Below are 24,683 nucleotides of genomic sequence, written 5' to 3' on the forward strand. Positions count from 1 at the left end.
CTGGGTGATGAAAGAAAACAAACATGATATGGAGTAATCAATTATATAATATATATAAAATATATAATCGTTCAGTCTGGACTCAAATTATTTGGGGACCTCATGTTATTGTGTGCAGCACATTAGAAAGCACCCACTCCATGAAGGCTTTAAAGGTGGCTGTAAAAGGTTTATAGCTATGTCCACCTTATGACATTTTGTTAACTTGTCTTTATTCTTGAATGTGGGAACTAGCCAGTATAGTTTAGAGTGGTTTTGACCAATGGATGGGCAGGACATGATCGCCGTAACATGAATGAACCTAGAACCATTACAGCTCGTAAGCTTGATAGTGTTGCTAAAATTAAATGTGATTATTTGAAACCAACGGAGGATACAGATGGACCGCAGTGACATTGCAGCATGGGTTGTTTGAAAAGTTTCTGTTGATGTGTTAATACTTTATTTCTCCACCATTGCCACCATTGGAATCCACCGTAACCACCATGATTCCAAGTGATAACAGCATCTCATATATGTATATATATATATATATATATATATATATATATATATATATATATATATATATAAAATGGCAAATCATATATATCACCTTTCAAGTCTATAGAAGATGAGTTTTTGAAACTTGGAACATACTGTGAATTATGGGTGGAGTACCACTCTAGCTTTAAGGTTAGTGGTGTGCATTGTGACTCCATAAAAAGTACACGCCACTATCTGTAATTGTCCTTTATATACTTCCTTATTGTTAAAACCATGATATAATGAAAACAAAACAGAATAAAGCATGACAGTGGCCTGACCCTTCTTATAGAATTTACTGTTAGGGCAGGAAAAAACCTGGGGCATCTCCCTAAGTGACTGACAAATGTCTGCCTAAGCACTGCATTTGTGGTGCCTGGCACCATTTTTCACAGTGGGGACACATCCAACGCCCATGAGCACATCAATTAAAATGGAAATTGTGTTGTCGCTAAGGGAGATGGAAAGAGGCGGGTGCAACCCAAACATCTGGTTGATGCCCGATCCCACACATTCTCCCTAAAGCCTCCCGCAGCATAAGCCCTGCTGCTCAGGGCCAAGTCCTGTGGTTGGCAGGGGCAGGGTGTGAATCTGGGGCTGCCAGGCACTGCCCATTTGGAAATGTGGCACACAGATGACAGGCGATGTGCTCAGACAGCTGTATAAAGGGTTAACACTCTTTCTTTAGCTCATCAGTCTGCTTCTGACAACACTCCTGCAGTACTGCAGATGAGGTAAGGGGTACCAGCATGAAAAAGGTGGCTTCAAAGGAATCATTTTCATATGAAACAGTACAAAGCACCGTAAGGTAAAGGTGAGGCCATGAATTTGAGAGCATCTATATTTTTCACGAGATTTCTGATCTTTACATCTTTCCCTATTTTTGCAATCACAATTATGCCGATTCTAAAATACCCATTAATGCTGGTCCTATATCATGAACTTCAGAATCTAAATAGGTCTTAATGTTATTAATGTCCTCTATAACAATCAGAAGATATCTCGGCGAAACTGGGAAGTTGAGTGAAAACAAGTGGAGATTAGGGATAAATTTATATTTTCCATATACATTAGCAACACAAAGACAAATGTAAGTTTCTTTTATAGTTAATCAATAGAATTTAATTTAGCTAAAATGCACTTCTAACAGTGAGACTCAACTTTTACAATATCAGAAGGTAGGGCATATTCCCCTCAGTCTATTGATGACAGAGCAAAGAGTGGCTACTATGTATGTGACAGATATAATTAAACTGTGAATTATGATCAAATTTCATCACTGACAGTTCTGTCATTCACTGTAAAATAATGAACAAGTGTTTAATTCATCTCAGTTACAGATGGTCACAAAAGATTTCATCACTTAATCCACAGCTGGAGAACATCACTAATGTGCTCTAGATTCCTTTGATACATGGGGAAAATGAGGTTACTATCTCATCGGATCTAAAGTCTGCAGTTTACCAAAAACAGAACAATAATTTGCTTCAGGAGTTTGTCTTTGACATATGTCTTCAAACAGAGTTTGAAAGCATATTAGTAAACCAATCCTGTGAAATGAATAGAAGAAAAAAAATTAATTAAATGCTGAAAAAATAATTGCAGAATACAGTTTTTTCTTGATTTAACCACACTAGTTTTTTTTCTTAAATAAATAACTTCTGTTTTGTAAAGACACTTTTTGAAACAGTAGACATACCCTAATTCCCAAAGTCATTGAATAAACATCACCAGTCACTGATTTGCCACACCACGTTTCTAAACCTCACGTTTGAGCCACAGTCCTTGCAACCAGTTGTCAGTAATTTCCAGTCAGTAATGTCTTTATGTAATTCCATCAGCTTTATAATGTCTTGTTTTGAAAAAAAAAAAGGATTAGATTTGGGTCTCTTGTACATTGTCTTTTGAGCTGGCCCGGATTAACAAAGGTTCGTGCGCTGAGCTGTGTATGGAGTTGATAGTGGAGGCATGGTTGTATGCTGTTTTATAGGTGTTATAATGGTTTAGGTGCTCGTGCTCAAGAGGAGGCAGAGTCAGGTGGCCCTCCATGCCTGGGCCTCCTGTTACACAGTCCTCATCCACATTGATGATCTCAATGGTGCGTGTAGGTGCATGCTGGTTCTGCTGGTGGTGCTGTTTGCGCATCTTGTAGAAGATGATCAGCATGACAGCTGCCATGAGTGTGATTGCAACAAAGCAGCCAATTATGATCTTGGTTGTCTTCATTACTTCATCCAAGCCATTCAGTGAGCCCTCCCCACCCAGCTCTGTGACAGGGATTGTGTAAGTCTTCTCTGTGGCGCGAGTGGAGAGTGGGATCCGGACTGTGGTGGTAGTTGTAGAGGTGGGCGAAACAGACTCCCACGTACCAGCAGAGGGGGTGGGGCCCACCTTCTGTTGCACAGTAGTGGTGAAGCCTTCATTATGTGGCGTTTCTATGGTCTCCACTGTCACTGTGGTGAAGTAGCTGAAGCTACTATTCTCTGTAGAGGACACATTGAGTGTGGCAGATGCTGTTGTGTTACCTGCAGAATTACTCACCATACATGTATAAGTACCTGTGTCCTGCATGGTAACATTGGTAAAGTTCAGAGTGCCATCATTCAGCACAGAGATTCTGACCTTGTATGCACCGTGTGTCATGATGGAACCATTGGGTGTAATCCAGCTTACTGAGGTCAAGGAGCTGGCTCTGCATTTCAACTCTGCAGCGCTTCCCTCTGTCACATTTAGGTCTGCGGGAGGCTCCACAATAACAGGAGCATAACAGTGAAAGTAGTTCTGGTCCAGCTCACCAATGTATCGCCCCTTATGGTTGGAGGGTGAGCTGCAGCGGGCACAGCAGCTCGTGTTTGCTGGTACCATCTCCTTAAGCCACCAGCTTAGCCAGAGGATGTCACAGTTACAATTCCACGGGTTGTGGTGCAAGTGCACCCTCTCGAGGTGATGTAATGGAGTGAAGAGATCATGGGGCAATAGGGTAAGGTTGTTATGGGCTAGATTGAGCTCCACTAGTGACTGCAGGTCATCAAAAGAGTTCCTTTCTATGGTCTGGATCTGGGCATGCATCATCCATAGCTTCTGTAAATGAATGAGCCCTTTGAAAGAGCCAGGTCGGATGACAGTGAGCTGGTTCCCTGACATCTCCAGTTCATCCAGCTTAACCAGGGGAATAAGGTTGGGAATTTCCCTCAGATTGCACATTCCAAGATTTAAGTAGCGCAGATTGCTCAGCCCTTCAAAGGCCCCCTCAGATATGTAGGAGAGCCGTTTGAGCTCCCCAAGGTCCAACCGCCGTAATGAGGGCACTCTGTTGAAAGCATAGGAGGGAATGCTCTCTATGGGGTTATTCCTTAGCCAAAGCTCCTTTAGTTTGGACAGGTACTCAAATGCCCCGTTTGGGATAGTAGTGAGGCGGTTATCAAAAAGCTCCAAGGTATTGAGGCTGGCTAGTCCATTGAAGGCTCCCAGCTCAATTTTGCGTATGTGATTTTTGCTCAGCTGCAGGATCTCCAGATGTCTTAGGTGCTTGAAGCTGTCCACCTTTATGACTTGAATGAGATTTTCTTGCAGATTCAGGTAGCGTGTGTTGGTAGAGATGCCATCTGGGACATCTCGCAGGCCTCGCCGGGTGCAGATGACTTTGCTGAACTGGTTACTACAGGAGCAGACAGAGGGGCACGTCTGAGCGCGTACCAGCCCTGCCACCACCAGCAGCTGGAGGGCCAGAAGCAGCACAAACAAAGGGTCGGACAAGGCCCGGTTCCACCTAGGACCTCGCATCATCTGCTGCTTCTGAGAGGAGGTCATCTTGTTTAACATTCATAATTCATTGACTGGTCTTCCACTCTTTGGAAAGAGGATTTGGGCTCACTAGAATGAAATGAGAGACAGAGAAGAGAAGAGACGCATTAGATAATTGAATGCACAGGTGTAATGCATGTTTTTCATGTGTCACTTATAATAAGTAAAGAAAATTTAAATTTTCACCAAAAGATATTCTTTAGGTTTATGGATCTGTTGCAGCAACTAATAATCACACATATATACATGCATACACTCAAGCTTGCAACCTTGATGCTGTGCCTTATATCCATTTCTGTTTCTGGGTGCTCTGTCCTCCTCACACTCTCAATCTTAGTCACATAAAATAAAATCACAATGAAGCTGCTGACTTCTGTACTGTATCTCTGTAGGAGGAGGAGGGGAGGGAACAAAAGCAGCTATGACTGCTGTGTTATGTGATTTATATTTGAGACTGGGGGGACATAAATAATAAGGATGCTTGCCACCCACAAGTCCTTCAGTCGAGTCGAGATATCAGGAAACGTCTGATTACAAGTCACAGTTCCTCAAAGGCACGTATGTGACTGGGATGTCGAACAAGAAAGCCAAAATGAGGCCGGGGAATTTGTTTGTGTAACTCTGCCAGAGGAAACTGTGGGAATACAAACAATGTATTCCTTGATTAAGATTTATTGTGTGCAAGAGAGACTCGAAATAATGATGACCAAATGTCTATTTCATTCATACCTGAATAGCAGTATTCCTCAAATTTGTTCATGTTTTCATTGTTGTACAGTGAAAAATGGTTTAAAAAGGTACCATTCATACAGTAGAGAAAAACTGCAACTTCTTGAAGTGAAGTTAGAAATAAACCTGAAACCTGAAAAGCCTTAAAATATAATTTGTGGTGGGTGGCCAGCGGTTTAGACATTAATGGCTGTGTGATGTGTTATTTTGAAGGGACAGCAAATGTACATTGTTATTCAAGCTGTACACTCACTACTTTACATTGTAGCAAAGTGTAATTTCTTCTGTGTGTCACATGAAAAGATATAATTAAATATTTACAAAAATGTGAGGGGTGGACTCAATTTTGTGAGATACTGTATGTATGTATATATACTGAACAAAATTATAAACGCAGCACTTTTGTTTTTGCCCCCATTCATCATCAGCTGTGGCTATGGCTGGCCACAATAAAAGGCCACTCGAAAATGTGCAGTTGAATCACACAGCACAACGCCACAGATGTTTTGAGGGAGCGTGCAATTGGCATGCTGACTGCAGGAATTTCCACCAGAGCTGTTGACTGTGAACTGAATGTTCATTTCTCTACCATAAGCGAGAGTGAGTGAGAATTTGGCGGGACATCCAACCAGCCTCACAACCACAGACCACATGTAACTGCACCACCCAAGGACAGCCACATCCAGCATTTTCACTTCCAAGATCGTCCGAGACCAGCCACCTGGACAGCTGCTTCAACAATTGGTTTGCATAACCAAAGAATTTCTGCACAGACTGACAGGAACCGTCTCAGGGAAGCTCATTTGCATGCTCGTCGTCCTCATTGGGGTCTGGACCTGACTGCAACTTCACACAGCCATTGAAGAGGAGTGGACAAACACACAGGCCACAATCAACAACCTGATAAACTCTATGTGAAGGAGATATGTTGCACTGCGTGGTAAATGGTGGTCACACCAGATATTGACTGGTTTCCAGAACCCCCGGACCCACCCAATACAGTGAAACTGCACATTTTCCAGTGGCCTTTTATTGTGGCCAGCCTAAGCCACACCTGTGCAATACCCATGTTGTCTGATCAGCATCTTGATATGCCACACCTGTGAGGTGGATGGATTATCTCGGAAAAGGAGTAGTGCTCACTAACACTATACATTATATATATATATATATATATATATATATATATATATATATATATATATATATATATGTGTGTATATATGTATGTATATATATATATGCACACACACATACACATATGTAGAATGACCTTAGCAATAATTGAATTCATAAAGACAGCAAAGCAGTAATCAGTCATATATCACTACAAGTGAACATCAACATATAGTACATCTAAATTATTGAGACCTCTGCAGTGCCTGTTCAAAATGTGCCCGTTTGGAATGACCCAATTGCTTGACCTTTGGTATTGCTGTTTGCAAGTTGAGAACTTCACACATTACACTCCACTTCTGTGGGTCATGAGCAATACATCCGCCAAATGTGAAGTCAATCAGAGGAACGGTTGTTGAGGAAATGGTCAGACCTCCGTGCATACAGATAGTAAGACTACAATGTAACATCTTCAGGCTCTCTTTATTCATCTGTTCATGAATGTACAGTAGCGAGCGACAGACAGCAAGCTGAACCAGACATGCTGTTCAGTGGTAAAACAGTTAATAAGGATCCCCCCTCAATGCACGACTTAGTACTTTTGCAGGTAGTAACTAATAAATACTGTATGTCCCATAGATCAAGAGCTTGTACTTGACACCACATTTCCTTGGGTCCTCAGCAATTCACCCGCCAAATGTTAAGTTGATCGGGGGAAGAAAATCAATCAAACATACAGACAAAACCTCTATTTTAGTTAGATGGCATTTCAGATTGAATTTAAATCCCAGCAGATACAACTTTGGCTGAGAGTCATATAGAGACAGCTGAGAAGAATTAGATTTGAGATCAAATTTATAGATGGGTTCCAATATTAAATATCAATATCTACCTCCAGTAGAAATATAGATCCATTAAGACATTTCTTAATATTACACTACTAACATAAAATAAATACTATAGCTAATTACATTATCTTCAGTGTTCAGGTATGACACCCCTGCAAACTTATCAGTACCTACTAATGTTAATGGGACTGAACTAAAGTATATGTTCACTAATTTACAGTTAAAGACTAGATTATAGCTGCAGTGTTCACAAACTAATTCATATACAGTATTATTGCCATATGCAAATGTTGAGATGGTATAACAACATCATTATTTGAGTAGTGCAATGACAGTTTCAACATCATTTCTATTATCATATAGTTGTCACAATTCATTCTTAAATATTTTTTTCATCACTGTCATAGAAAGCTGTTTTCCCTCTCTAAATGAAAGACAGGGAAACACTCTGGGCAGGTCGGAAGTGAGTCACAGAGCTAACACAGATAAAGAGAAACATTTACAGAGTCTCTAATCCATCTGACCTGAATGTTTTTGAATGTGGGAGGAAACTGGAGCACATTCAGAAAATCAATGTGAACCTTCAAGAAAAAATTTGAACTTCACACAGAAAGAACTAGAGTTACAACCTGCAGTGAAATGACAGAGATAAGCACTGGCGTATGTGTTTTTAGGCTATAAATAGCTATAGAAAATCTCAAAATTTCTCACGAAGAGAACTCTGACTGTCACACAAACAGCTTTTAATCTATAAACAGAGTAATCATTAAACCTATAAGAGACTACAAGAGGATTTAGTTCGGATGTTATAATAAAGGGAAATGGCTGTCATATTTTAACAGGGTAATCAAAGATAAACAAAAAACAAATTAAGAAAATTATAAAATGTGAAAATGGTGTGTGACATTTAAAAATTGAGAATGGTTGATGTAAATAGTCTAGAACACCTTTTTTCCCAGTGTTGGCAAATACTACAGATAAAGACTTTACTGTACAATAGGCTGATACACACACACACACACACACACACACACACACAAACAAACACACAAGTGTAACAGCATTAGCATGACAACTGATTTCTGAACAGAATCAAATAAATCATCTTCATAAATGCTTTTGTGAGATTACAGTATGTTCTGTTTCTATATAGTATGTTCAATACACAGCCTAATCTGCAACAGAAAGCTCTTCACTTAAGAACAAGCAGGCTATTACAGTAACTACTGATTAATTGCTTGATTACGGACTTCATTAATTCTTCAATTACAAAATTCAAATTCCAAGCAGGAAAAGCCTGAGGGTGGAAAAATAATGTTTTCATGCAGGGTACCAGGCAACTGTTAAAGGGATCACACACCAGGCTGAAAATCATTCCATTATGGCAGCTTTAATTTATTAAGAATTAAAGCTTTGCACTAAACAGTTGACTATGGTATAATACAATATGAGGCTGCTGCTTCCATGTTCTACAGACCCTGCAGTGAGTTATAATAAAAGTGAAGATTTCCAGGAATATTTTTGGCACAAATAACTTTTTATTCAAGGTGAAATTGCATCAATAATATGACCCACTAGAAAATATGCTGCACATTTTGGATTTGTGAGTAACTGTATCTTATTCTACTATTTACTCATCCTCCTTTTCAAGAGATCAAACCTTGAAAAGAGATAAACAATGAATCAGCGGAACAAGATACAAATTGTGGCAGCAGAAAAAGATGATGTTGATGTACAAAGCAAAACAATCCTCACACTGACAATGAAAGCAACAAAATTGGATTTATATAGTGTGGTGAAGGAATTAGATCGAAAGAGATAAGGAAAATGAGATTAAGAAATGAATGAATTTTCTTTTCTTTTTGAACTTTTGTCCTAACAGATTATGAACTGCTCTCTTTGTCTGGTAGACAGTACTAAAGCATGACCCAGATTAGCAGGGCTACAGACGATTGAAGAGCAAGATCTGCAACATTTCTGAACTAATTTCTGGTTTATGAAACTGAAACAATCTAAACTGAAGCCAACCATTCAAATAAACTGTATGTTGCTACACAGCTGTTTAGCAGCAAAGATGACAAAAAAGCACAACATTATACAGCTCACATCAAAATTTGCCTCAGTGTGAATTCATATAATACATATATTCTATTAAAGAGGATAATCTTTTAGTTAGAACTATCATACATATTATGATATTAAGATAGTGATCTGATAGTAAGGATATTTCTGAGTTAAGTTTCCCAAAAAAACTTTAAAACTACACATTGCTTGGATTTGCATTTGATTTCACAAGAACGTATAACATTGTGTCATCAGCATATAAATCAATAGAAAGTCATTATGTATGAAATAATTAGTAAAAATTTGCATGTAAATTGACACTGTAGTATCCAATACTTATGTATTTGACTCATAACAGTTCAAAATAAGCACTGTAGCAGCAAGACAGAGGGTCAGTGACCTTTGGGGAGGTGTTCTACGGGGAGAGTAGTGATTGGTGGTTATGTAGGGACTGAACCCTTCTATAGAATTTGACCTCTAACCACTTGTTTTGTGACCTCAAGATAGTACTGTACCCTTCTATGGGTTTGACCTTTTACTTTGCAGACTCAAACCCTTCTATGGTACCTAACAGATACCTAAACATATCCTATAAAAGCTATGTTTGATGTACAGAGAGACAGAGTGGCCATCGGGCTGGGTCACTCTCCAAGCTTCTGCAGAGCTTGTAATTGATGCTGAACTCTTTGATTTAATAAATTTTTATGATCAAGAACAGTGTCAAGCGGGTTTCCTCTCAACACATCATCGCATCGTTATTGTTCGGACACCACAACACACACATAGACTCTTAGTTAAATTGACCCCAACCTCTCTTACAATAGACTAAGGCTGTTGCAAAACACTATGGCTGACAGTTTTTAAAATGTAGAAACAGTGCCAGATTACTCCTTACATCTGGGTGTAGTTGCATCAACAAGCTCTTTACTCCTTTTCCCACAAACCCTCCCTGAGGATCTACCACCAGACTTATTTAAGTTATCTAATTGGAATTAGCATTGACAGCCATAGAAAGAGGAAACTTATCTTTTAGCATGACACAACAAATCAATACTCATACTGCATGAATACAACAGCCATTGTGCTGATTTTGCTCAGCTGTCCTTCTCATTAAGAGAATGTAGAAAATCAATGACCACATATTGCATATCTAACAACATATAATATTGTGTGATATTATGTAAATCAGCTGTGTTAAATTCATATAAACTTTTAGTTTAGAGAATGAATAATTTAACAAAAGATTGGGGTTATTTTCAACTACGATTTTGACACTTTTAAGAGTCAGCCTACCCATCAGGTAACTGGGTGAAATTCAGCTGAAGCTATTTCAAAATGCTTGTTTGTATAAAATCAGCCAGTCTTATGTTTATGGTTAGACAGTGGAATTAGATTATTGGATTATACATTAGGAAGAACCTGTGAGTTAATCACCTAAAGCACACACCCTAATAACCTACCGTGGTTTTACGAACAGTGTACATCTATTCAGATAATCATGTGTCTCTCTATGCTATTTATATTTAAATGTATTTTAGACACACATAACTTGTAGAAGTCCCATGTTTTATCATACCTTTCTTTTTTGTGTGTGGCTGAATGCAAGGCTGGAATTCTGGATTCTGGATTCACATTGTGCTGCACAGCAGTTTCCACTGTGTCCTGCTCCTAGCCCTTTTCATGAGTACAGTAATTCTGGAGTCTGTATCGCATTTTTGCATTATAAATTAGTCAGAAAAGGCAGAATGAATTATTTAGCACAACTACAGGAAATTCTAGTGGGGCTAAAGCCCCCTAAAATAGGTCTGGTGACGCCGCTGCTTGGCAAAAAGCACTGAGTGATTTTCTTCTGCTCTCTTTACAAAGTCAAAAAACATTTCCTGTCTTCAGTCTTTACCAACACAATCATGGCTTCATTGGAATGGTGGGGAAAGTGAGCGTGTACTCGCCTGAGGCTTTCTTCACTCAGTTAATGCATGAGTGCCCTCTGATTATGAACTTTTATTTGACTGACAGAAGTTGTCTTTCACATTGCATGAGATGAGACTGACAGAGAGAAATGTGTGAAAAAGGAAGGTCAGCATGTATGCTACAGAGAGAGAGAGAGGGAGAGAGAGAGAGAGAAAGAGATTAATGAGATATAAATCAAATCAGGTCACTTCTTGATAATGCCAGCAATCTTGCAACGGCTCCAAATATAAACCAGAATCCTTTATGGATTCCAGTGTGGGATGGAGACCCACCACATGCATCACAAACCTTCCCCTGTTTTTCCTTCTCTCCTATATTGTGAATTCTACCATGTAGTCTTATTTTATTACTGCTTCTTTACCAGTATATTAATATTTCACTAGGGTTAAGACAGGATACGAGATCCACCCCTTGAGCCATTGTCAGGGACAGTTGTGTTAATATTGTGAAGCTGAAAACACTTTGTCACTGTGTTTTGAATTTATTTCTTTGTCTCACCCTTCTACATTAATTGAAGATATCATCATAATTATGCATAAATCTCACTTATTACTTGTCCTGACGGATAAAATGGTAACATATTATTATATATATATATTATATATATAATATTATATATAATATATATAACATATTATTTCTATGAGGATAGTAGAGACTTAGAAAAGAAGTTGAAGATTTCTCTTTTATTTATTTGTCTGTATTTAAAATACACCATCTCTTTTGTGTATTGAACTTTCATTTATTTTCTCTATAATTATTAATAAATAAACCCTGCAGCATACTGACGTTGTACTAAAGTAATTTATTTCAAATTACCTCCTGCAGCCCTCTATCAACAACATTACATAATAATTTCTTTAGGTAGATGTAATTAATACACAGCGGAAAGCACCAGGCTTTGGGGGTTAACATGAGTCTTTCTCACAAAAAGCACAAAGCTCTTTTCACATACACACAAACTATTAATAATTAAGTATGTGTTTCTTCTGCAGATAACCTCTTGATCTCCCTCACATAGCACCAACCACCTACATGCACAAACACATCAGCAAACTTGCTTAGCAAGCTGTATATTATCTGTAAATGATCACTAAATATGCACTAATTAGCCAGCCTATTGCAACTGTTTATTTTGTCAGTTTTGAGTGTGGCCTCCATAAAGCTACACTACAGTTTTTTTATTTGATACTGGCATTCATGGTCACAGATAAGATGTTTTTTGTGTATTTTCCATATCTCGTTGATTTTAAGATACAAGAAACAAGGTAGTTGATCATTATACTACACAAGGCTATATAATGAAAAGAAGTTTGTAGTCCCTTCATGCTACCCACACATATCTTAACAGATAATCAATTAAAATATGATAACATATAAAATAAAACAATATTCTACAGTCATTTATAGATATATATAGCCTACATACACGTATACACACAGAACAATCCACAGTGCATTTTTAAAATTTGTGTATAGGGTGAATACAGATTGTACAGTTACAAAAATGTCATATTCTTATAAATTTTCCATAAATATCTAACTTGTTTAGAGTTCAATTTCATCTTCAGAAACTGAAGATGGTCATACTGTAGCTCTTTTTCTTTTGTTTTAACCAGTGAATTGAAATAGACAAGTAGAGTTCTTTGAATTGATGCTAACTAGCCAAGTGAGACAAACTGACAGCTGCTCCCCTGCCCAGAGCCTGACGTCCTTTCACTCACAGCTTGTCTGTCTCATCCACAACACGATGGTGAAATTAATTTGATTCAACTTGCAAATAGAGATTTAACCAGCATTCCCTGCATGAAAATGTATTAGGAAGTTACTGTACAAACAAAGCAGTCCCCATTTTGAAAGCAACCCTAGGTATAGATATTGACAGGAAATATGGGGGAGAGAGAGGGGTTATAGCATGCAATGGGTCTCAAGTCAGAACTGAACCTGGAATGTAGTTATGTGGCATGCATTTAATCCACGCTACCAAGCAGGTTTACATTTAATTATCACATTACTCAAGACAATAAGCTAATTTTCTACAGACTGGTGTGTTTATCCAACTGTTAATTGGACTGTGTTAACAAAAGAAAACTTGAACTTATTTGGTTCTTCAGGGTTAAGACACAAATCCATAAATCATTTGGATACAAATGGTAGGGATCCATTTGGACATTACTCTGCAACAACATTTTGTTACTGAAAAATTAGTGGTACTGAAAAATTACTTTTATAAATGAGTTTTGTAAACTGGAGAGGGTAGTTTTTGTCTGAATGAAGCATAATCTTGTTGAGATGATCTAACATGAATAAACTGCATAATTCACAGAAATAATTCAGACTGCAACTGAATTGAAAGTGCTTTGTTATTTGCACTTAGGTTACGGTGTTTGTCACCTCATAAGTAAAGGGTTACCTGTCAGTTTCTATCTTCACAAGTTCTGTCGGCGCTTCTTTATGCAAACATACGGTCTCTAGCTGTTTACAAGGATGAATCAAAGTTCCAGTATCTACCTAGAGAGAGTGGTGTGTCACCCGAGCATGATCAGGACACTGTATCATTACTGCAGGGCACCATACTTGCTATTCAGGTGTGGGCCACTTCTACACAGAAACACAGCAATTGGCCTCCCCCTCCGTCAGAGGATGACACCCGGAGGGACACATTTTCCTGATAAATGAGCCGCAGTAATTTCAATTGGCCCCTTTGGACAGAAGTGCCCGAATAGGAACTTCTTTAGGGTCACTGGCTTTGAAAATACATGCAAGGGTATGTACACATGTGCATCTGCTGGTACACTCACACAATGGGACAGACGTGTACATGCACAAGTAGTGGCCAGACTGTATAGCCAATGTCTCACTAGGAAGAACCATAGTGTGATTGCTATAATTTCTAATTTAAATCATTTTAAACTTCTTCAGTCTTTGCTGCACAATATTTTGAATCCCATTATTCCAGAAGATAACACAAACATTATTTGCACCAACTGTACAGATTTTCAACAGAAGGTGTGTTTCTATGTGAGCGTGACTGTGGTGTGTGTTTTTAGCATGTGCAAATTTTCGCAAGCTGTGAAGCCTTCTTGTTTCACAGTGAGCAGTGTGTTGGCGGTGGGGGCTTGTGGGTGACAAGAGGTATCGATAAAATCATTCTTCACCCTGTGAACATTTCGGAGACGCTGTGGGCAGAAAATGGCTGCTAACTACTCTTCAAGGATGTAGGATGAACAAGTCTGTCCGTAATACTGCTGCCAGTCCGGTGTCTGGTGGAGTTCAGGGTTAGCATGAATCACTCTAACTAACCGAGCAGTGCAGAGGTCATTATGAGGATGTGAACCCAGACGTTAAGGCAGCACAATTTCCCTGTGTTTGGGCTTGAGAGAATGTGTGTGATAAGAGGGGGACAGGGAGATATCTACTAACCAGAGACAACTCCAGAGGCTAAAATGTCTGGAATAATAACATTTTGAGTCTGTTAAGATTGAATGTGTACATGGATTCATTGGGCTTGGAGTTTAATTCATGACCACTTATAAACATTTTGGACTGACACAATCCAGCAGCAGCCTAATGCCTAATTAGCAAAATCAATAACTGTTGTGGTTTCTACGGTATCACATAGAGCAGAATTATACCACTGCAACGAATCAGTGAATTAAAAGCGCAGAACTGGATGTCTGGACAAACTCTACCCCTCTGTTCTCCTTCTCTAAACATATGACTGGTTTCAACAACCATTCAGTGTTGATCTTCAAGGACACATGCTTATAATACCTCCTTGATTGATGTGTCAGAATACCTTTACAGCATCAGCTAGACTGAAGGTCAGCTCTACAGAAAATCTGCTAAGAGAAGGGTAGCTGTTCACAATAAGAAAAGCAATAAGTAAAAAGCCAAATGTCAAATAAAATGTGTTGGATGCATCTTATAATGGTAACAATGAGAGTGGGGGGACCTCTGGTGGTTTGGAAACACGTCATTACAATAAAGAGTTCTTTACAAGAAATAGAGGTGATCATGCATCTTTACCTGAATTAATAAAAGAGGCTGCTTGAGGGAGAAAGTATTGTTTAATTATTATTAATTTTACATAACAACATTATCACTTTCTGCAGCTGTAAAGGAACATAGGATATTGATGTTTTTCTTTAAAAAAACACATGTAAATATTGGGGAAAATATATGTATGTCGCCAGCTGTTTTTTTAGAAATGTGTTTCCACAGGAAAAGGCTAGAGGGAATAAAAACATTGAATTGATTTCATTGTGCAAATTCAATATAATTTCCATAAAGAAAACCCAAATCTCCTGCCCCCCCTGGGACGAATATAAAGGTTGGATATAATGAGAGAAACAACACATGAAAAGGAGCTTTGAACTAAGTGAATCACAAAAACAACAATTCATGTGAATTAAATTAAATAATTTATATTCCATTTAGCTTTAAAAGAGGTCTGACAACTACCACTTTTACATGTATGTGGGTGTCCAAAGCAACACGAGGGATCTAACAGCATTTCAAAGAGGCCAGGCAGTCAGGGCCTGATTTGCTGCTGTATCGGCCATGAAAATTCCAGAATGATTTACTGTGGCAGGGATAATAGACGCAAAAATTATGACAACATATGGTCAACACAGACAAACAGTATAATCAGCCTAGAGGAACAGTGGTTGCAAGTAAAAGGTAAAAGTAGAGCAGACGTGTAGTGGACGTTACGTGCATGAGTTGCAGCTTTGTTCACATCAGAAGTGTATTTCTGTGTGCAGTCCAGCAGCCCTCTTTGAGAAAAAAATGAAAAATAAACGCCTAACACAAATGTGATATGTCTTCCTACAGTGTGAGCAGAGGTACCAGCATAGAAACACTGCTGAGAGTAAAGTTCCTCTTCTTTTTCCACTTCGGTAACTTTATATCGTACTTCTTTTTCATTTTCTCTACAGAGTTACTCATGCATCAAAGCAGCCACATGTCATTTCTCATTTAGTGCCATGCTGTGATTGAGTAAAGCCTGTGAGACCTATGAATCTCTCCCTGTCCTTGTCAAATCATTTCTTAACACTTAATCCTTCAGACTATAGTGTGCATCTGCTACACACTAACATAACTCATAATTACAGCTAAAACTGCTAATGTATTGCCTCACTGATTAATCAACACAGTTGTGACACAAACACACCACAAACTTAGTGCTCTACTGTCTATAGTTACTATACTATACACAGTACTCTATTTTGGCCTTGGATAAAAACAGTTTCAGTACAGCAGCCTTGTCATGAATACACTTGTTTACAAGGCACGCTCATTGTGTTCCTTCAGCTAGATGGATTTACACCTGCAAAAAGTCAAAGGATGCCCCAAATATACCCACAATACCATTTCCTTCTCTTATTGATGTTTATGAATTTGTAATAGTATGGTCATCATCTTCAATAACTGCTCTGCATGATCTTAAAAGAACCAAAGTAAGTGAGGCAATTTTAAAGGACCCAGTGCACTCTATGGTGCAAATATTGTTTCCCATTTTCCAAAATGGTTATTCCCCTTGACAAGTTTCTAAACACTCTTAACAGATCTACAAATTATTCACTATGCCATTCATTATGCCACACGCGATATACTCAAGGTTAGACTACTTCTTGATGTATACAAAAAGAGATACAGGGTAGAGGACTGTGAGGTAGGAACAATGGATATATCTGATCATAGCCCAGTGTATGCCTGACAAATTACAAGAAAGCAACACTCTGGAGACTGAACTCAAACTTATTGAAAGGACAAATGAAGGAGGATTGGGTGAGGGAAATCCAGATATATGTAGAGGACAACGACAATGGTGAGGTGTCCCCACCTGTACTGTGGAATGCGTGTAAAGCTGTGTTAAGAGGGAAAATAATGGTTATATTATTATATAGTTATATTAAATTATTTATTATATTATAATAAAACTTTTAGATATATTAAATTTACCTCGGGTATCAGAGGAACAGAAGAAGGCCCTGACAGCAGAAATTACAGCTGATGAAATAAATACAGCAATCTCGAACCTAAAAACTAGCAAATCCCCAAATTAGCAAGGTCAATGAGACAATCACTGACCTCCTTGCTAAGGAATACTTTTAATTGGGTGATGGAGAGGGGAGACATCCCATATTCATGGAAGGAGGAAAATTGGAATGTGATAACTATAGACCTGTGTTTAAGTGTCCTTAATCAAAATTATCATTTGTTCCCCGCTATTTTAGCCAGGCGTATAGAGAAGAAATTATTCACTTAGCTCAGACAGGGTTTATAAGACAGAGACAGACACAAGACAACATCAGGCACACTTTACATGTAATGAACCATGTCATTGAAAAACAGGTGGAAGCCATAGTTGTGGGATTAGATGCAGAAAAGGCCTTTGACTCTGTTAGGTGGGACTTTTTATATAATGTGTTAGAGTGGCTAAACTTCCATGGGAGGTTTATCAAGACCATACTAGCTCTATGTAATAAACCCGACAGGGCTGCTCTGTGAGTCCTCTTCTCCTTGCCATTTTTCTGGAACCACTGAGCCAATGGATATGACAAAATGACAATACAAAAGGTATATATATGGAGGGGGGAGTGCAAAAGATGGCGTTCTTTGCAGATGATGTCCTGATATATTTAGCAAGACCCATAAGGTCCTTCCCTGCTCTCGTGTCAATTCTTAGGGATTTTGCAACACTATCTGGTTATAAACTGAATATACAGAAGACACAGGTTCTTGCTTTTCATTATAGGCCAGACTAAGCTATTAAGAAAGGATATGGAACAGACTGGGGATCAATGAAGTATCTGAGAGTTGATCTACTACAAGACTTAAATCAATTAAAAGCAGTGAATTATAATCCACCTATTAGTAAAATAAAATCAGATATTTGTAGATGGAGCGTAATTCCCTTCTTGGGTGTCACTTCTAGTGTGGAGGTGATTAAAATGAATATTCTCCCAAGGTTGCTGTATCTGTTTCAGACTATGCCAGTGGAGATTATAGACAAAGGATTTAAGGAATGGGATAAAATTATCTCAAGATTTATTTGGAAAATCAAGAGACTAAGGACCAGATACAGACCACTGCAGTTAACCAAAAATAAGGTGCTTTTTACCAGCAGTATTCCCTTTACATAGTAGGAATAAAATATTTCTTGTAAATCTCAACTTAAACATTAATTAACATGTAATCAAATCAAATACAAAACCAAAGCTATTTAACACTGCCAAGGCATTTCCTTTTATCTGTTAAAACAAGTTACCATCAGAGTCCAGAGCCACGATCATCACATCATAACAGGCACATTTTGAGCAACAGGTTAACATATATAAATCTGTTTTCTTGTTTTGTTTTTTCTAAACAAGTATCAGCAGAAACATTTTTCTTTTATCAGGGAGCAGCATAAACAGTCTACCTTCAGATTCAGAATCAGAAGGAGCTTTATTGCCAAGTAGTGTTTTACACATACGAGGAATTTGCTGTGGTGATAAGGTGCTACATGTAGACAAACATACAGTCAACATAAATAAATGTAGAAATATATAAATATGGAATGGAAGAACAACGTTGCAGATGTATACATGTGCATTATTCTGGGTCTGTGCCGTGCACAAGTAACGCAACAGAAGAAAATACTGTGTACATATAAATATATATATATATATATATATATATATATATATATATATATATATATATATATATATATATATATATATAATCTGACAACATAAAAATATATAACAACAAAGATCAACAATCAACAACAAATATGTGTAGGTCGGTGCACGACATGAGATGAAACAATATTTACATATGCAGAGAAATTTGCAGGAAGTACATCCTGGGAGATGATGTTGCCCAGGAAGCGGAAGGAGTCCACAGTGGTGACTGGGGAGTCCCACAGGATGATGGGGGAGGGTGGGGCTGTGCTCTTTCTGAAGTCCACGAACATCTCCACCTGAGATGAGCCCAATGAGGGTTGTGTCATCCGCAAACTTCAGGAGCTTGACAGACTGCTTACTGGAGGTGCAGCTGTTGGTGTACAGGGAGAAGAGAAGGGGGGAAAGAACGCAGCCTTGAGGGGAGCCGATGCTGATGGTCCTGGAATCAGAAACATGTTTTCCCAGCTTCATGAGCTGCTTCCTGTCAGTCAGGAAGTCAGTGCCTGCAGGTGGAATCAGGCACGTTCAGCTGAGAGAGCTTGTCCTGCAGCAGGGCCGGGATGATGGTGTTAAAAGCAGAACTGAAATCCACAAACAGGATCCTGGCGTAGGGTCTTGGGGAGTCCAGGTGCTGGAGGATGTAGTGAAGGGCCATGTTTACTGCATCATCTACAGACCTGTTGGCTCTGTAGGCAACTGCAGGGGGTCCAGGAGTGGGTCTGTAATGGATTTTAGGTGGGACAACACAAGGCGTTCAAAGGACTTCATAACCACAGAGGTCAGGGCGACAGGTCTGTAGTCGTTTAGTCCAGTGGTCCTTGGTTTCTTGGAAACAGGGATGATAGTGGAGGCTTTGAAGCAGGCTGGCACATGGCATGTCTCCAGTGAGGTGCTAAAAATATCTGTGAACACTGGAGACAGCTGATCAGCACATTGCTTCAGGGTGGATGGGGAGACAGAGTCCAGCCCAGCTGCTTTGCGGGGTTTCTGCCCACATTCTTCAGAAGCAAGTGTCCCTTTTAGAGTGAAGGTGAAGTGGTCGAGCACAAGGCGTAGCGACAAGCGAGCGCGTTCCCGTCACGCACACGCCCACCTGCTGCCGAAGTTGAATTATACTTGAACTTTTTGGACGTGATGCGCAGCACAAATCATTGGAAGAGAGACTGATCCTCACTGTTTGTGAGTTTCCACAATCTATTACTGTTTACTAAATTGGACATCAAAAGGAGGGAATTCGCATGGCAGAGCATCCCCGTAAAACTAGATGAAGGCTATGTATCTGGTAAAGTTATGTAACGTTAGCCTATAATTTTAACTTCAGTTAAATAGGCTACAGCTGTGTAGCGCACAGAAGCCGTTGTCATGGTTACTATCCTTAGAGCGCCTGCCATTTACTCGCGGAGAGCTTGTCTCTCTGTCTGAAATCACCTGAGGAGCGTGGTGCCCAGTGACTACGTTGTGATTTTTAGAACTTTCCTAAGACCGACATCTTCCACAATACTAATCAGCCTGCAGTGTGTAGCCATCCACTTCGCTATGGCATTTGTTCACTTGTCTTGCTATTGTTTATCTACTTCTCCCACATGCTGCATTCAACGTAGTCTGCTGAAGCCTCCCTCCACTGCTTGTTTGGGTGGGTAATTTGCAGGCTAATCAACATCCCACCCCTCCTGTGACCCATGGTTTGACTGTATGTGTATTCAGAGCCAGTGAGCAACGAACTTTCAAAATAATAATAATAATAATAAAAACATCGCTAACGTGTGTAAAAATATTTGTCGGCATTAATTAATTAATGCGTTAACGCAATAATAATGCGTTAACATTTATACATCATATATAAAAGATGGTCGGAAAAAGAGGTGGATATTGTGATATCAGAGGCAGACTGGGAAGAGATTAATGAACAGCAGTGGAGGACGACTTGCTCCGTATCCTCCCCTCTCCCTCTGTGTGTGCTCTCCCTCTCTCCGCTCCGGAGCCTGGCTGATGATCCGCACCTGTGTCTTGTCAACCTCCACCTCCGCCCGCCATACCTGCCAGCCATCAGCCTCATCTTCACCAGTATTTCTACCCCGGTTCTCCACTCCATCTCCGCTTGATCGTCGTCGCTCCAGTCCTGGTGCCACCTCTACGTTCTAGCTCTCTGATACCTCGTTCTCTGACCTCTTGTCTCCAGAAACTAACCCTGTCTGTTTTTTCTGTTCTCCACGCCAGGTCCACTCACCTCCGTCATCTGATCAGTCAGCTGGGCTCGCCTACCTGCCTTCTCCCCTCGCCTCCGCAGCGCTCCCCTGGCTTCCCTCCACGCTCCTCGCACCTCTCGCCTCTGCCTCCTGCTCCCTCTCGGTCGCCTCGCCGGAACCTTTCCAGCCCCGCCGGCTCCACGTCTGCTGGCGTCCAACTTCCCCCTTTTCACCTCCAGCCCCTCATCTTCCCTTTTTTCCTCAATAAACCTCTTTTGAAAACTGTCAAGTGTTGCGTTTGGGTCCGTTCTGTCCGAAACACTGACCTCTCTTAGATTAGAATCAGTCAAATTTGAAAGATTTTGGGAAAACTCGATAAAATATGTGTCACCTATTAGACCAGACTTCGTAGGATGACTGAGTGTAGTGTGTAGTTCCTTGGATAATTGCTACAGAAGTAGAAAGGTTTCTTGTTCTGAATTGTCATTTTGATATTATTGTTTACCTGATACACTGACAACATTCCCAGACACCAACTCTTAAAGTAAACAACCTCAAAAGACAATGTTTGGGAGGTGACAGAGTGGATTTTTAAATAACAAAAGGAAGGAAAGTTTTGTTTAGTTTGCCTTTTTACTATTGTTATAAATTTTCTCTTTTTTTTTTTACTTTTTATTTTTCTTTTTTCCTATTTTATCTATATTTATATATTGTTTTCTTTCATATTTAAAATAAATTTATCCGTTTATTTATGACTGCCATAAAGGTCTCTATCATTAATATCTGAGCTACATGTGTATGTTTCTTTCATGCTCCTTCTTGTTTCTTTTGTAAATGGCCTTCCCGCTGTGAGGTTAAGAGGAATGTCAAAGAAGATTGAATGTCTCATGGATGTTTACATGTGTATAATAAGAGAATTACAAAAAAAGAGAAGCTTTCCAGCAGTAGTTTGCTAAGATAATAAGGTTGATTCATTTTGGCTGAAAAGGTCCATGTGTGAAAAAAGCCAGGTGAATCCACATTGAAATAGTTACTGCATCTCCCTCTAAAATGGCTGAATAAGATTTGGTCAAATGTATGAAATATAGTATGTTATTTGTACATCATGTCACATAATCGGGGTTTCGACTGAGCACATTGCTGACATGACAAGCAAGCATTTCTTTTTCTGTCTGTTTTTTCTTCTTCACTTAAAGCATTAGATCCCATCTGCACATGTCCTGCTTATTAGGGTTATGCTTCTGGTTCGGTCAACTTAATTTTTTTACCTGCCAATTCAATCACAGTTCCAAGTGGTTCTGGTCATCCTCATGTTAACTTCCAATCCACCGTAAAGCTGTCCCTGAAAATACAAGAGGCAAACTGTAAAACACTTTAAAACAGATAACACATTTACAGCGGTGCAGTTTGTGGCCACTCTGTTTCATTGGCTCCATGGAATACAGCCCATGAATAATGCACTATTTTTGAAAGATTATGATGTATCTACTCAACTACAAAAAATGCTATTTTTTAAACCCCCAGGATAGAGTACATCTAATTCAAAATTCTCTTTACTGTTTCTAAATAATCATTGAGTCATCTTGTTAGTTTTCCTTTTAACCACTTCCTCAGCATACTCTGCTGATGCTGATATTTTAGTGCCTTTGAGAACCTCTGTCTAACAAGTACAGTATGCTACTGTACTGTAACTTGGAAGAGCTCATTCCCCAGGGACAAGGGGGCAGTCGAAGCCATAAAGCCTCACAAACACACACCAACACATATGTAGCTTGCACACACAAAGGCACGTATACACAACATAGAGGACAGACCTTGCTGAATAAATTATGGGGGACAAAAGCAAATGGAGATAAAGCTCGCCCGCCATCCATTAGTGCAGTGCAGGAAATGTGAGTGCAAACAAGTGTGTGTTTGATCCACAGGAACATTATTGTGTGGGCCTAACATTACCCCAACCTGTGTTTTAAGATAGGGGTTCTGCTGTCTCGGCCTCATTTACGCAGCATTGCCAATGAGTACTGTTTGTACATTACAGTTGCATTACACCCAGATGACCTGCTAATGGTCAAAAACACTGCAAACCAGCCCATTCTCACTCCCAGCACCTGAAATATAGATGCTTGCTCAATGCTTCAAACTAGACACTGTAGGTCTATAATGTTGTAAAGTCAGGTGTGTGGTAAAAAGAGTGAGAAAATCAGGAGAACACTGTTTGCTTTTCGTGTGGAACCAATAGTTGCGTGACTTAGCTTACGTAACTTACATAACTATTTCATGTATGTAAAATGTGCTTATTTTAATGCAAACCAGGATCTTTTTCTAAGAATAACCAAATAGTTGTGGTGCCTAAATCTAACCAAACTGCGACCGTTTCACTATGATAACCATGTGTTATTAAATCAAGCCACAGGATGCAGTTAATAGGCCCAGTAATTTAAAAATCAAGGGATGTGGTTATGAATGGTTAAAAAACGGTAAAATAATCATTTGAAACAGTTTTTGCAAATGTAAATAGTGAATTTATTTTGGGACACAAGTTTGGTCCTCTAGTCCTGCTTCCTGTTTGTCATTCGGGACTGCTTGCCACAAAATGTTAATTCATTTTATTCTCCACAACCAATTGGCGACCACCCCCCCCCCCCCCCCCAAGTTCCCAAGTTGAGAACCACTGTTCTAGTGAGTATTTAAAGCATAATTTTGGTATTTTTAAACCCTATTTCACATTTTGGTGTCGAAAAGACTGGTCAAAATGACTGGTAGGTCCAAAAAGCTTTAGAATCCGTGCAGCAGATGGCTTTAGCTGCCAGCAGCAAACCGGCTGCAGTGGCTGCAAAGTATTCATTTGGGGCAATTCCGCCCGTCAAAATTAAGTCCAAAAAAAGTGTTTCTTTTTGCCACTGACAGGCTCAGACTATTATACTGACATTATCGTGGAAAAGATTCCTACGAGTGACTCCCAGTGACACCCTTTGTTTTTAACAAGGACAATTCTTGCTCTGAGATCTTGCGAGAGGCGAGTTGTTGCAGGAAATGCCTGCCAGTAAAATAAACTACAGTGCTCAGTGATAAATAAGACAAAATTGTTCAAATGCTGCACAGGTAACAAGATAACCCGGTAATGTAACTGACATTGCAGCACAGTAAGTTGCGGAAGAACTATCCTATGCTCTCTGGCTGAAACTAAGAATGACAAATTATGCCCACAGATAGCGATGATGGATATGAGCTTTACCGTAATCATTATCATTGTTGTTATTATCAACAACATCAACACACACACAAAACACCCCCTGGCTTTCCTCCTTTGACAAAACACTACATCATTCCATTTTTCAAAGCATGTCTCGAGTCAGTTTTTCAGAATGTGTCTAAAAGATGTATGTTCTTTCTAATTAAAAAGAAAGAACCATACTCAAACTTCAGACAGTCTCATCTGTCAGAGACAGCTGCTGCTTCAATGGTGTTTAGGTCTTTTAGGAAAGAGATGAAAATGTGTGATTTGCTTGTGTGAGTCCACACGCAGTGTTGTTATTTAACTACAGGGTAAGAGTTCAGCACCCACAGCTCTGATCAGGTTCTGTAATATTTTTTAGAGCAATTAATAGGATTTATTAAATTAAACATCACTCATTCTCACTGCAGATCCATCTCACCCCGGACACAACCTGTCCCAGCTTCTCCCCTCTGGTAGGTGCTTCAGAGCACTGTACGCCCAAACCAACAGACTCAGGAACAGTTTTTGCCCCCCACATGTGTAC

At 39.4% G+C, this 24,683-nt stretch overlaps 1 protein-coding gene across 1 annotated transcript in view; it reads right to left on the minus strand.

The window, feature by feature from the left end:
- Positions 1-568: 568 nt before the first annotated feature.
- lrrc4ca (leucine rich repeat containing 4C, genome duplicate a) overlaps positions 569-24,683 on the minus strand; it is a 55,073-nt gene continuing 30,958 nt past the window's right edge. The window contains exons 2-3 of the mRNA XM_038705021.1: positions 22,191-22,264; positions 569-4,398 (exon numbers count right to left, since the gene is read on the minus strand). Coding sequence (XP_038560949.1) covers positions 2,401-4,347 — 1,947 coding nt within the window. The 5' untranslated portion in view covers positions 4,348-4,398; positions 22,191-22,264 and the 3' untranslated portion in view covers positions 569-2,400. The remainder of the gene's footprint in view (positions 4,399-22,190; positions 22,265-24,683) is intronic.

Source organism: Micropterus salmoides, unplaced genomic scaffold, assembly GCF_014851395.1.
Source record: "Micropterus salmoides isolate LMB-PRFRI ecotype aquatic unplaced genomic scaffold, ASM1485139v1 Ms_hic_scaffold_8, whole genome shotgun sequence".
Lineage (NCBI taxonomy): Eukaryota > Metazoa > Chordata > Actinopteri > Centrarchiformes > Centrarchidae > Micropterus > Micropterus salmoides.